This window comes from Saccostrea cucullata, unplaced genomic scaffold, assembly GCF_032062105.1.
Source record: "Saccostrea cucullata isolate Sc308-1 unplaced genomic scaffold, CSIRO_AGI_Scuc_v1 ctg15978, whole genome shotgun sequence".
In the NCBI taxonomy this organism is placed as follows: domain Eukaryota; kingdom Metazoa; phylum Mollusca; class Bivalvia; order Ostreida; family Ostreidae; genus Saccostrea; species Saccostrea cuccullata.
In genome coordinates this window covers 1-13,768 of record NW_026918094.1, presented here as the reverse complement: position 1 = coordinate 13,768, position 13,768 = coordinate 1, and the positions used below count along the sequence as shown (strand labels likewise).

The following is a 13,768-nucleotide window of genomic DNA, read 5'->3' as shown; positions in this document are numbered from 1 at the left end:
AGCAGTGAGGAATATTACAGGTTCTCCACCGAACTTTAGGGTTGACGGTATAACACCAGGGGGCGGGCTCTCCATCCGGGTTCCTGCAGTAGTTGGATTGGTCGCTGAGATAAGTATATTTATGTGTGTTGGGGGTCTGGCTACTCCAAGCTTGACAGAGGTCTCCGGTATCCGCCACGTTATGTGTTCCGTAGTAGCGTTCTCCTTTGGGATCCGAGTTGGGTAGGCATTCTAGAGCTGGAGTCACTGTGAATGAGAAGTTATATGTGAAATTAACTTTAAGTCTTTTAGGCATACAATGAATAAATTTATTGACTTTATTAACAGTATTTGTATTTAAATAAATCTCACAAGTCATCATTTTCTGCACACGTCTGATCTATTAAATTTAATTGTTTTTTTTTAATTATATATGTAGTTTATATCCATATATTTCAGCAAACTATTTGACGGACGAAACCTTTCGACAAAGAGATTTTATAAAATAATTAAAAGTCACATTTGTTTCTAAGACTTATCTTTCTTTTATGAGTGTCAGTGGCGCCTTACTACAATGTTTCAACTCGACTGAGCAGTCGTAAGTGTAATATTCAAAAAAAATATTGACTATTTACCACAATCTGGAACACTGCAGGTCTCATAACGTTTATCAGTATCCATGGTGTAGCACCATGGGGCTGGTTCGCTGTCAGGATTCCTACAATAATTCTCGGGTAAGTCCTTTCCCACAGAATGTGAATGGGGAGTGTCTGACGCCCATGCCTGGCATGTCCTCCCCGATTTTGTGACGTTGATCTTCCCCCGATATTCCCAACCCGTGGTTGTTCTTTTACAATCGGCCTCCTCCACTTGATCTTAGAATTACATTTCAATTTGAAATTAAATGAAATAATATTAAAACCAAGTGAACATCAGTTAAATTTCCGAAATAACATTTGAAATAATTTCAAATGTCGACAAGAAATACGAGAATTTAAACATGAAGTGTAAACACTGATTAAATGGAAATACTGATGGACGTTACCTAAAATATTTAATAGTAGAATTAATATAACAAGTGTTAAGATTTAATTTTACCCTCTGTTTCACAATTATTTCCTTTAAATCCCTCCAGACATGTGCATTTATAGGACGTTCCATCCACCTCACAACTACCTCTGTTTTTACACGGATTAGGAAAACAGGGAGAATCCGCTACAAAACCAATCCAATATCACGTACATGTATCTTCATAGGTGTCAGAACCGGGGGGGGGGCGCTTTTAGCCCCCCCTCCCACTTTTTTGCAAAAATAGATATTATATAGGCATTGAAAATTGGGATTTACCTTTTTTGTTGATTTAGCCCCCCCCCCCCCCGCCACCTCATTCAATTTGCTTCCGAAGCCCATGTTCTTTGTGAACTTATTTTCTTTATACTATGTTAAGTTTAGTCTACATGTGTATACGCGGCTATTCCCTTTAGGGAAGCAGACAGGCTTACGCCTACATCCACTTCTTTTCGCAGATCTTCATGTTGTTACCGTATTCTGGAAAACGTTTAAAATGTAGAACCGTTGACGGCCTAACTTCTCTGAAAAAAGAAGTGGATGTAGGCAAAAATCTATCCACCTAAAATTCTTTGTTTAATTTAAATTTGTAAATTTACAAAAGGAGAAAATGTTTACGTTTTGAAAAGAAAAAATTACTACCACAGGATTTTATTGCACAGTCTTCCTTTGTTGGACCACTTTCTCCCTGAACGTAACACCATGGCTTAGATGACATATCAGGGTTCCTGCAGTAATTGACGTTTTCTTTCATTGAATCTGAAATTACGGCTTTTGTTAATTATTTTGTAGGAATCATTCAGCCGATTAGAAACATAAACATGTCTTGCTTTAATAAAACATGAAGAAAGTGTGGAAATTAAAAGGTTATCGAAAAAATGTACATTCTTGAGCATTAATCCGAGTTCTAGTCACTTGATTAAAAGCATGAACCTGTTTTGCTTAAGAATGCATGTAGAAAGTCTGGCAATTAAAGCTTATAAAAAAAAATGTACATCCTTGATCTAATAAAAATGCATTCGGAAATATGAAATTCGATATGGGGACATACCATCTGGCCAGTTTAGACAAGTTTTCCCAGAAGCCGATTTAGAAATAGTTCCAGCATAATCTAAACCAATTCCTGTCATAATACAGTCACGTTGAATTTTCTCTGTAAAAGGATGCATATAAAGAATTTATGACATAGTTCATTTATTCAAAAAGATCTTTATAAATGAAATAAGAAAGACTTTTTTTCCATTAAAATTGTATGGTGTCTTGAAAGTAAGAAAAAAATATACAGATTTTTTTAATATTGGTCTTCTTTCATTGCATTATATATTACCTAATTGACTTAACGTAATGGGCAAAAAGCATGAAGTTATTTGAACTTTTAAGATGACACTGAAATTACTAAAATATACAGTGAAGTAGCATCGTTATTGAAAGCGGGCAGCCAGATATTTTTATTTCCTTTCCAGAAAAAGTTGACAAGCCAAAAAAAAAGGAAGAAAGATAATTGCCTGAACTCGAAAATCCTATTTTCAACGCCACTTAAATTCCTTCAAAACCAAATTGTTTTGCCCTTACAGAATACAGTAGCAAAAGGGAGGGGGAACCAACTTTTCAATGAACATTTTCAATAGTCAGATTTATGTCTGGTAAAATAGCTGGGGGTCAGGCCCCCTGTCCACCCCTGTTGCTACGTGCCCGAAGTTATACACAAATCTACATTTAAATTCTTAACTAGTTATTTTAAATTACATCTGTACATTGCACAGTGCTTTAATTTAATTTCAAACATTTTTATTTTCGATATGAAGATCAAATGAAAATATTTCTTTCAAGCTACCCCAAATTGTCCCAATTAAAAACATTACAAAATCGACATATGTCATTGATCTTGTGTACTGTAAATCTTGAACTCTCCTTGAAATGTTATCTTCTTTTTTATTTTAGAATTACCTCGTCAATTCTTTCAAGCGTTTGTTAATAATTTACTCGTTCAACATTTTAATTTGGTGAATAATTACCTCGCACGGGACGGATGAAACTGTTTGCCTAGAACATCTAAATAATCAGTTTTATGAGCGGGTCTGTCATTTTTGTCCAGTTAACTATTTGTCCCGTTAGAATGTAGTGGAAAATAACTCTATCAACCCTTCCTCCTTCAAAAGAAATGAGTTTTTAAAGAATTTCCCATGGCCTTACCACATTGCTGTACATCACACAGCTCCCACCGAGTGTCGGGATCCTGTGTGTAGCACCAGGCGCCTGCGCTGTTGTCCGTGTTCCTACAGTAGTTCTCGTCCTTCACCAGGTTGTTATAGGAGTGGGTGTGTGGAGTCTGAGAGTCCCACCTCTGACAGGGGATGCCGGTCTTAGTATGGCTGACCGTCCCGCTGTAGTCCGCTTGGTTTGGTGTGTAGGCACACTCAGTTGAAGCTGTTATAAATTGAAATCCTTATTTACTTCATTGCTTATGGAACATTTAAAATGATTTTGATAGTGTAAGTACCGTTTCTAAAAAATAATAATAAGCAGATTTTTTTAATATCTTTTAATTAAATAATAAAAATAAGCATTTTTTTTTGCCTTTTTTGGAATTCGAGTGCAGAGATGAATTTCCTAGATCCATCAAAGTTGATCAAAAGTATTATTGACTTTTTTTGGGAAAAAAAATGATAAAAAGTGGAGTTTAAAAAACACATTAACTGTTCAAGTATTAGACAAGGCCAAACATGTTTACATGTGTTTTTTATTCAGAATTCAAGAACTTAAATATTCAGGACTTACCGCAGTATGGGACATCACACCAGTCCCATCTCGTTGATTCAGAGGTCGTGTAGCACCAGGGTTCAGGCTCGTCAGCGATCCGACAGAAGTTAGACTGGTCAGCCAGGTAAGCGTACTCTTCAAAGAAAACATCAAGATCAAATTGTACATTAATTACAATTTACATGTTCTCAATTTATCTTAAGGTATTCAATGTATAACGACCATATTTTGTACCTAATAAATTGAATGGTGTGATATTTTTTATCATGGTAGCATAATGAAAATGTTAACGAATAAAAATGCTCCACCAAAGGAATTTTGCTTATTGTCCAAATAATTGCACCTTGAGTTTTACATTGAAGTCTATGGGCAGAACATGTTTTTTGTAAGATATTGTAAAAAGTAATATGAATTTCAAAGAAATCTCTTAGTGAAAATATGCATAAACTCCCTCTTTATTAAATTCTGAAATAAAACGAATGATGTACCGCAGAAATTGTGAGAAATTAAACATTTTCTAATTATCATCAAGGGCAGATCGCTCTTCAAAAACTTTTAAGGTATTCAATCCCTAATAGGAACAAATTCAATGAAATTGAATACATAACAGATGTGTAGGCATTCAATACTCAGTTTATTCAGAAATACTTCCCATTTATTACTATTATTATGCATTAGTGGGGTGTGTCCTAATTTATGACCTTGAATTTTGGATTTATTGATATTCAAATTATTTGAATTTTTATTTTGAAAAAACGCTTTTTCCCATAGACTTCAATGCAATCTTTTTTAATTAACTACTGCTTAATTAATGGAATTTTTGAAACTTTCTCGCGGGCAATCTTTTTCCACTATAAAATGCTTTAATATAATATCAGAGTATCTGTATGATGTACTTGACGGACATTTAAGGGTAGAGAATTTGGTCCCATTAGGGATGGAAATCCTTAACGTGCAAAATGACCGTCTCCTAACATGTTATCAGTCTTTTTTGAATTTGGTTCATTTCACTTTAATTGTTATCTAAAAATGTGTTTTAAACTAGTTTAAAATAATATTAAGTTGTTAAAATCTCCTTACTATATACATGGAATACCTTAACAAAATCATATTATCACCATGTATAAGTGTTTGCGATATATAAAGTTTGCTCAAACTTCAATAGTCTTAAGTTAGATATTTTCATCGTCGGAAACCCACGGGTGATCTCGTCTTTACTTATTACCCGTGGGCAAAGTCGCCGAAAAATCGTCGTATGTAATTAAATATGCATGGGTCATTTGATTGGCCGCATCACAGATTCGCGATGCGAAACAACGAATCACAGTTCACGTTACGTATGCATGTTCGGCATTGTCAAAAACATGAAAAACTCATTCCGTAGTTAATACAGCTGATAAATCCACTCACCGGTGCATTTTGCAATTAGAAAGAGGTACTCCTTCATAATATCTGACGGATATTAATGTCAGTGACCTGCACGAATTGATTTTCATTGTTTTAAATCAAACTTCGCACGTTTTAAAGCGTCAAAATATTTACCATAAATAGAAAAGTAATAAACCTATTTTTCAAAATTGAAGAGTTCCAACTTTCTGATTGGTTGACTAAAAACAACAAATTAGCATATTTTACGGCGATATTTCAGTGAGTTTGCCCACGGGTGATAAGTGAAGACGAGATCACCCGTGGGTTTCCGACGATGGATATTTTTAAATGCAGTAGGAGTTAATTACTTGACGTTATTGAGTGTGGTTCGTTAGCAGCCCAGGCTTGACACGTGATCCCGCCTTTTGTGTAGGCACGTGTACCCTCATACTCCTTTCCCGGTTCAATACATTCTTTTTTAGTGTTCATGTCTGAAAAGAAAAGTAAAATTTATATTTCGCACAGTATCTTTTTTAACGTTTTATAAAGCCTTTTTTCGCTTAAACTATCTTGTACCCGCAATATTCTATATGTACCCTCTTTTAACCTGTTAGAACTATAAAACTAAATTCCTATATCTATTTGTAACGTTTGATCCATCATGGAACTGATACGAAATTAGTTTTAAGTCTGAGTCCTTTCATTTTCAATGGCGATTTCAAGCTCAAACAGCTTAGTTTACAAAGATAGATTCTAAAGTTTTCATACAAAGGTGAATAAGATGCAGCATGGTTAATATATTGAGGTCGGAAATACACTGGTGTATTTTAAGGTTATATCACCCCACCCTCCACTTCTACACTATACAGACTGAGTAACCAAGAAATTGTGTTCCTTCAGTTTGACTTCCTTTATTATACAGCAGTACTCACCACACTGGCCCACCTCCCACGTGATCTCATCTAGCGCTACGTCACTATCCCACGCATCTCCTGTAATGGCCTCAAATGACAGCTAAAAAAATTTGAAACAAATTCTTTTTATTCAAAATAGTTCCAATCTGAAATTTCATTTATGATTCTCTATTTCACAAAGCAATATGTTCTGGAAATTGAGAAATTTTTATTGTATTGCGGAATATTAAGTATAGCAATATCATTTTTAACATTTACACGCAACCCAGACCCCAAACGAAAATCCCCTTAACCCCCCCCCTTCCAGAAAAAAATCAAGGAAAACAAAGATTATTGTAAATTGAATATGAGATATTGGTCTTGACATATTACAAAGCATCTGTTAGGAATGCTTGATCACTACAAAATTGAACTACACACTAAAAATTTCAATTCATTTACGTTAAGGACACCTTACATGTTATTTAATTAGAACTTTTAAGTGTTCAATGTAAAAATGTTTAAGTACAAGACGATTCGATTTTATACTTTTAGTCCTGCTGTTGCCGGAACATTAACTTTCGCCGTCAGCCAATCAGATCCTTGGTTTCCTTCTTTGGTCCACAGTGAGGTCTTAGCTGCGTTTGTTCCCTCGGAAAATAGCGACAGCTTGTAGACGTTTCTTCCAAACATGTTGTACGCAAAAGAAAGACAACCGCTCTTCTCTGTTATCAATGAAAGGAAGCTAAATTTAACGTGCATCCATGCACTTTATCGTGCAAATATTAATCAGCAAAATGTTTTAGCAAATAAATGGAAAGAAAAACGAATTTGAGATTCAGGATTCTTGATTCTTTCCATCGAATACTGTGAAAAGAGGCGTTGATATTCAAACCATTTGGCTTAAATCAAGTGATATGTTACAATGTACCTGGTAAGGATATTTTTGTTTTGTAAATGGCCTTATCCCCGGGTTTCCTGGGTAAAGACATTTCAGCAAATAAAAATCTATGCCCCCTGTAGGCCTCCTCCGGCCCCGTGCTCGTGGACAAACTATGTTTCTGTAATTAATGCAGTGTTATCTATACATCTGTAAACTATGTATAGCGTAAAACTTGTTTTATCCGGATAGTAACAACAGTATGTTACAAGATATTTGAAAGAAAGGGAATTATATGAAGAGAACATTCAATGTACATTGTATAAGACTTGATTTCTGAAAATAAAACATTCTGATTATACATTTATCACCGTTTTGGTTTTTGAAATCTATTTTCTCATACTATGCTTTCTTTGTGAGATAGTTTTATAAATTAAGCGTTATCTACATGTAAATCATTATGAATTTAAAGAATATACAATGTATCTAGTTATCATAATCTATGCAAGTAATTTAACAATTTTTCTCTCAAAGTCCAGCATCATGGTTTATTTAATTAAATAAAGACACAAGATTCGAAGTAACTTTTGAACATATTTTGATGTATTTTCCGTATGTCCTCAATATCTTTTGTATATGAAATGTTAGAAAATGAAGTACAATATAAATGTATAATTTGGTAAAGGGAAACATAATTTGAAAAGTAATTAAAAATAATAAATAAATAAATACGTACAAAACCAATACCCCATTCAAAGTCATCACCCTCCTGGATATTACTGAAGAAACACTTCTCAAACCTCTCAAAAGTACATTTAAGTTGAGCATCATCTACAAAAAAAAAATAAAATTTCTGCCACTAACGAAAATCAAATAAGATCTAGATTTTTCCCTCAGTATCATTAATACGCGATATAATGCAAATTTTTTTCTTTATTACTGATAATAAATAAATAAAGACTTTCAAATCATTACAATTCTGACCTGTTGTTCATATATATTTTTTTGTCTTTGTTATACTTGTTTTTGAATAAATAATACAAAACAAAGAATTTCAGTCTCTTTATTTGGTCAATCCATTAACACTTTACAACTTACTGTACTGTTATGCAACATACATTGAATGTTCACGTCATGGAAACAGAAATTTACCATTTCCCCGCAAGCACCTTTTAGCGTGGTACACGTTTCTCTAAAGTTAAGCATAAATAATATTATGACGCTATATTTCAATACAAAAATAACTTTTCTTATTTGATGAGATTTTTGCAAGTATAAAATAGAAGGAAATAGTCATTAAAGTAATGATTAAATGAACTTTTTAAAGTGCGTGAAAATGCGTGATTGCGGGGAAACGGTATATGCGTGACTTTGCGTTAGAAATAGGAAATGGTATATGCGTTAAAATGCGTGACTGTGGGGAAGGGGGTTAATGTAAAGATTTAACAGAGAGACACTATGATAACCTTAGGTCGGTAACAGACAATCTGTATTATACAACCCCATCCTACCTACATCTCGACCACAGCTTGGTCAATAACAAACTTTATCTGTATTATATGAACCACCCTACCTATAACTTGGTCACAGTTGTCCCCTGTGTACCCGGGCTGACACACACACTTGTACTGACAAGCCCTGGTCTGGGAGGGAACACACACGCCGTACTGACACAGATTGTCCCTACAAACTAAAGATAAAATAAGACTGTAAAGTAATGCAAAAAGCAAACTGAATTTAAAAAGTAATTTTAATAGTAATACAGTAAAACTATCAGCAAGTTTATTAAAACCTTACCTTACTTCAATAAAAGTGCTCTTACAAAAGTCCAGATTCTCTCATTTATTATAAGAAACAGCTCTTTTCACAAAATATTCAGAACGATAAATACTTAACAAGTTTGTGCTTTTTATGAAATATTTTTTCTACAATGTCGTTTTACGCAATAAAAAAATAGATTTTATGTCCTACAAAAGGTTAGATACTTTTAAAGAATGGGTTATTAACTTTGTTTGTGAGATGTTAACTGAAAAAGGCCACAGGCGGGTCTTTTTTATTAAATATACCTTCTTTTTCTTTTTCAAAATGAAGTTTGAATCCCTTGTGTGTGACCCTGCTGCCCGCAAATTTGGTATCCATGGTAACGATCATTAACGTTGGTGAATCGACTGATCCTTGATAAAGTCTCTTTATATTCTTAGTGTAGTCACAACGCCTACCAATAAATTAAATTATGATCAGTTTAACAAGTCTTTTGAATGTCAATGCAACAGTACTATTTTCATGTAATCATTGCATCACTTCTTTGTGTCGTATGTTTGTTACAATGCTCATTTGATCAGTACGACTTTGTTGTATTTCATTTTAAGGAAAGGCATTTGCATTTGTGCTCAGGACAAAATCGCATATCCGTAAAAATGTAAGTCAGTGTGACTATAACAATGTCATGAAGTTTTTTTGCCAAATATGAAAATTATAAAAGAATGTTGCATTACCATGTTTTTTTTAAATGATTAAGATTGCCATTCAATGACCCGTTTAACCTTCAATTACAAATCAGTTGATTTCAAGATGTAAATTTATAGTCACTGTGTGCATTTTACTTAATTGAGTTATCAAAAATTTAGGAGGACAGCATTATCAAAAATTTCACAGAAATTTCTATACAATTAAGTTTGCACAACACCTAACGAGTGTTTTAATTTGCCAGATTATGCTATCTTAGTGTGCCGGGTTGACCTGGAAGTTATATTGAATGTCCAACCAATGGTAACATCGTACTGTTTTCATAGGCCATGTGGAGGTCATCTATTGTCATCTTTATTATGTAACCTTCTGGTCCCTGTAATGTATAATTTATTAATTGATGCATATGCTTTTGAAAATTTACTGCAACTCATCAGTTTCATTTTTAGTAAAGCCAGCAGCAAATCGGTGTTGATATCTTCATAAATATCATAATTTTTATTTAAAAACCGAATATCACATAAGATAAAAAAGACATAGTGCTCAGATAAAAATTATTACATTACATTAGTTAAACCTCAGTAAAAAAAAAACCTATTGTTTTGCATAGGCTACGTATTTACGACTTGTGGGGAGGACCAATGTAAGTATGAAACCGTAGATAATTTTTTTGAAGTACCTTAATCAGCAATCTTGCAAATTTTATGACATGTCCAATAGGGCCGGGATAATTTTTGTGATTAAATGATCCAAAACAAGATTGTCTCCTTCAATAAACATATTTTTCCACAATCTGATAATAATATGAACACGTCAGTTTTTTTTAATGACAAAAAATGAAGTTGAACTAATTGGCTTTTGATTGTTGTAACTTTTAAAAGAATGTTTGTTTTACTTGAATTTCATATACAAGTATCATTAAAATATGTTTACTTGAAATTTCTATAAATAAGTTTTTTGCTTAATGAGAAATTTTAATTTTCTATGTGACGTTACCGGATGCCGGGTTGACCTGGAAGGTTATACTGTATCTCCAACCAATGATAACATCGAACTGTTTCCGGGTTATAGGCCATGTGGAGGTCATCTATTGTCATTTTTATTATGTAACCTTCTGGTGCCTGTAATGTTTAATTTATTCATTGATGCATCTGTTAAGAAACTTTACTATAACTCATTAGTCTCATGAAAGTAAAGCGCAGCAAATCGATGTAGATATCTTCATAAATCAATCATAATTCTTATTTAAAACCGAATATCGCATAAATAAGATATACATGACATAGTGTTCAAATAATAATCATTACATTACATTAGTTAAATCTCAGTAAAAAACTTTTTTTTTGCATAGGCCACGTATTTTAAACTTGTGATGAGGAACAATGTAAGTATGCAAATATGAAAATTTTCTGAATTACCTTAACTGCCCATCTACAAATTTTGCCCTGTCCAATAGGGCCGGGATAATTAGGTGATGTGACTGATACATCTTTGTTTGGCTCCAGGACAAGATCTGTCTCCTTAAGATAAATGTATCCTCCACAATCTGATAATAATATGAACATGCAAGTTTTGGAACAAAAAATGTCCTTTACTGGCTCTCGCAAGATAACTTTCAACAGTTCACACATATAAATATCGAGGGTAATAATATGTTTAGTTAAAATCTATGTAACACAAAAGAAATAAGAAGTCAAACGACTTTCGATAAGATTATTTTTTTATATGAAACATGTGCAGTTCTAGAAAAAAAAAGTTATAGGGGAATACGTTTTACAATTGAAATGCGGTAAACTTGTCCTTTATTTCAAAGTGAAACACTTTACATGTTAAAAAAAATCGTGAAAGGAAGAGAATTGTTAATAACAAAATTTGAATTAAAATATAATATGGTTCTAACAGTGGTCACATTTTCCAGCATTTTAGGACAAGAGCACTTTTTTAAAGACCGATTCATCACAAATTTTTAATAAAATGTTTTCAATTTAATTTAACTTTAACACAAGACTTGTAGACTTTGCTTTAAAAAAATGTTAAATCTGACAATTTTAGGAATGCATGCAGTTGACTTCAAGTTGTCTTAGTTTACGTTAAATGCACCTACAATTAATTTAGTTCTATGTCAAGCTGACTTCCAAGATACAACTAATGTGCAAATTTTTATGTGTTTGTTTACTATTATAAATTGTGTTTATTTATAAAATTGTTTGTTTTTACAAGGTTTTTGTTTGTTTTTACGAGGTTTCGTGTGTGTTCATTACCAGTGTTTCTGTGTCTGTCTGTTGACAGCTATAATTTGTGTTTGTTTAAAACATTGTTTTTGTGTGTGTATTACGAGGTTTTGTGTTTAAGAAATAAAGTTGGCGTTTTTGTGAATGTTACAGGATACCGAGGCGTTAGCCCAGGCTTTTATATTTCAAAGAACATTTCGAGACGGGGGAGGTTATCATCATTCACGACAACAAGGACTTTATTTCTATTCTGCTATGATTGCTAAAATACGGCTGAGCGTTTCCACTACAGAGAAACGAATTAGGTCACAATGTCTCGATTACGCTGTTCCATTTAACACCAGAGGAAGAATTTGTTTGCTTACCTGTGTTTCGAATAAAGACGATTTGAACTTTCGTTGCATTAAAAATAGACGTTTTTAATTACAAATTTGTTCGTTATACATGTATGTGTCGATTAATTTAAATGAATACACAATAACAAAATCATGTTCCTACATATTTCACTGCTTTATTGGAACTAAAATCACGTTGTTTAAATGTGTAGGGAGGTCCGTGGAATACCCTTGCTAAGCTATAAAACCGACATTCATTAGAAACTTTATGCAAATTTACGGTGGTTAAACGGCAAAAGACGACACATCGATGTGGTCTAAACAAGTATTTCATTCTACAGCCAAACATGCATTTGAATTTTTCAGGTTTGATACGTATTTATGATCTAATAATTTTTTGATGACGTTCGTGACTTATTTGGAGAATAATGTCCGCGGCATTTCTTTGATCTCGGCAATAATCGTGGTAATTGTTCATAAAATATTTGGAGATAAAAAGGTATTCAAATTCAAATGTATATACAAATGTTACAAAATTTTGTTCGGACCTTCAAATTACATCAGAGTTTGTTTATTACCAGTGCATTCGTACTGAACACCCGCAGTGTGCTTTATATCGTAGAAGGAGAAGATCAATTTGGTTACTTGGGGCCTCAAGGAACAAGAGTTTTTTGTCTTTTAAATCCACTGTTGTTTTCATCGACCATATAACTTAAAAAGAAATGATGACTTTAAACAAAACTGCTTATTTTTGTGTTTCTAATAAACGCTGCAAAAATTTATTTATTTTTTCACGATCCCTTAAATTAAATTTACAAGAAAGTACGCTTCTAACAGTGATGTGAAACACCCCTTGATCTCGCCTTGTAAATGTCTGAGTTTAATAAACATACCGTGTAGCCATACTGCATAACACTTCCAACATCATAAGGGTTCCGATTGTATGTCAAGCGTCTGTAGAAATTATACTTCATATCGGGATCGATGTTCTTCCAAACAATCCTGACATACCTATCCCGATCACTTCGAGACTGTTCGTGTCTTTGTCCAAGCCTGTGCAACATTTCGTGGACCGCTGTACCGACCTAAGTATGTGATTATTGAAAAGAAAGCTGTAATGTCTATCTTAAGGACTTGAAAAGTACGTTTAACACTATTGGTTAGCATCTTTAACTGATTTTACTGAACTGACAACTAACAACAATATTTTTTTACTGTGTTACATACATGTAATTATAGGGAAGAATATGCCTTTTAACACATTGAATCAAATTGTTCTTTTCAATTATAGCTTTAAAAAAATATTTTGAGTTTCAGCAAAATTGCATTACCGATCCACATCCGGGTTCTGCTAATGTTATCACGTGTTCATCATTCCCGTAGAAGCCAACACCGGAACTACATCCTGAGCCACTGAAACAGTACAGGTTTTTTAGTTCACTGAGATTGATTTAAGAGTTACAGTATATACATGTGTATATATCACTAATATTTTAGGTATCATGCTCCATATTCAGATTATGCTTATTTAGATGTGTGACATATATTGTGAAACACCCTGTATATATACATGTGTATATATCCCTAAAATGTGAAGAAAAAAATCCGGTGTTTCTGTGATAGGTTTTACATGTCAAGTTCAAATTCCCTGACTGACCTTTGAACTCGAACATATCCCGTATGAACTTTTCCCTTTTTGGGTCCCTTTGGTTAGGAAAAAAAATTTTCTTAATTTTGCCCCCCCTTTAATTTTTTCCAGCCCAAAGAAAAGTTAAATACTAATTTTTG

General features: G+C 33.3%; 1 protein-coding gene across 1 annotated transcript; it reads right to left on the bottom strand.

Moving 5' to 3' along the window:
* Nucleotides 1-3: 3 nt before the first annotated feature.
* LOC134246218 (plasminogen-like) lies at nt 4-9,766 on the bottom strand (the record flags this gene model as incomplete). The annotated part of the gene is made up of 15 exons (XM_062728574.1): nt 9,723-9,766; nt 9,015-9,163; nt 8,522-8,638; nt 7,685-7,779; nt 7,000-7,129; nt 6,618-6,793; nt 6,108-6,189; nt 5,544-5,666; nt 3,826-3,942; nt 3,241-3,474; nt 2,099-2,200; nt 1,690-1,806; nt 1,078-1,194; nt 615-854; nt 4-246 (listed from the first exon to the last, which is right to left on the bottom strand). Coding segments are annotated over exons 1-15 (2,086 nt in total), but the record flags the coding sequence as incomplete, so codon positions are not given.
* Between the last annotated feature and the right edge of the window lie 4,002 nt (nt 9,767-13,768).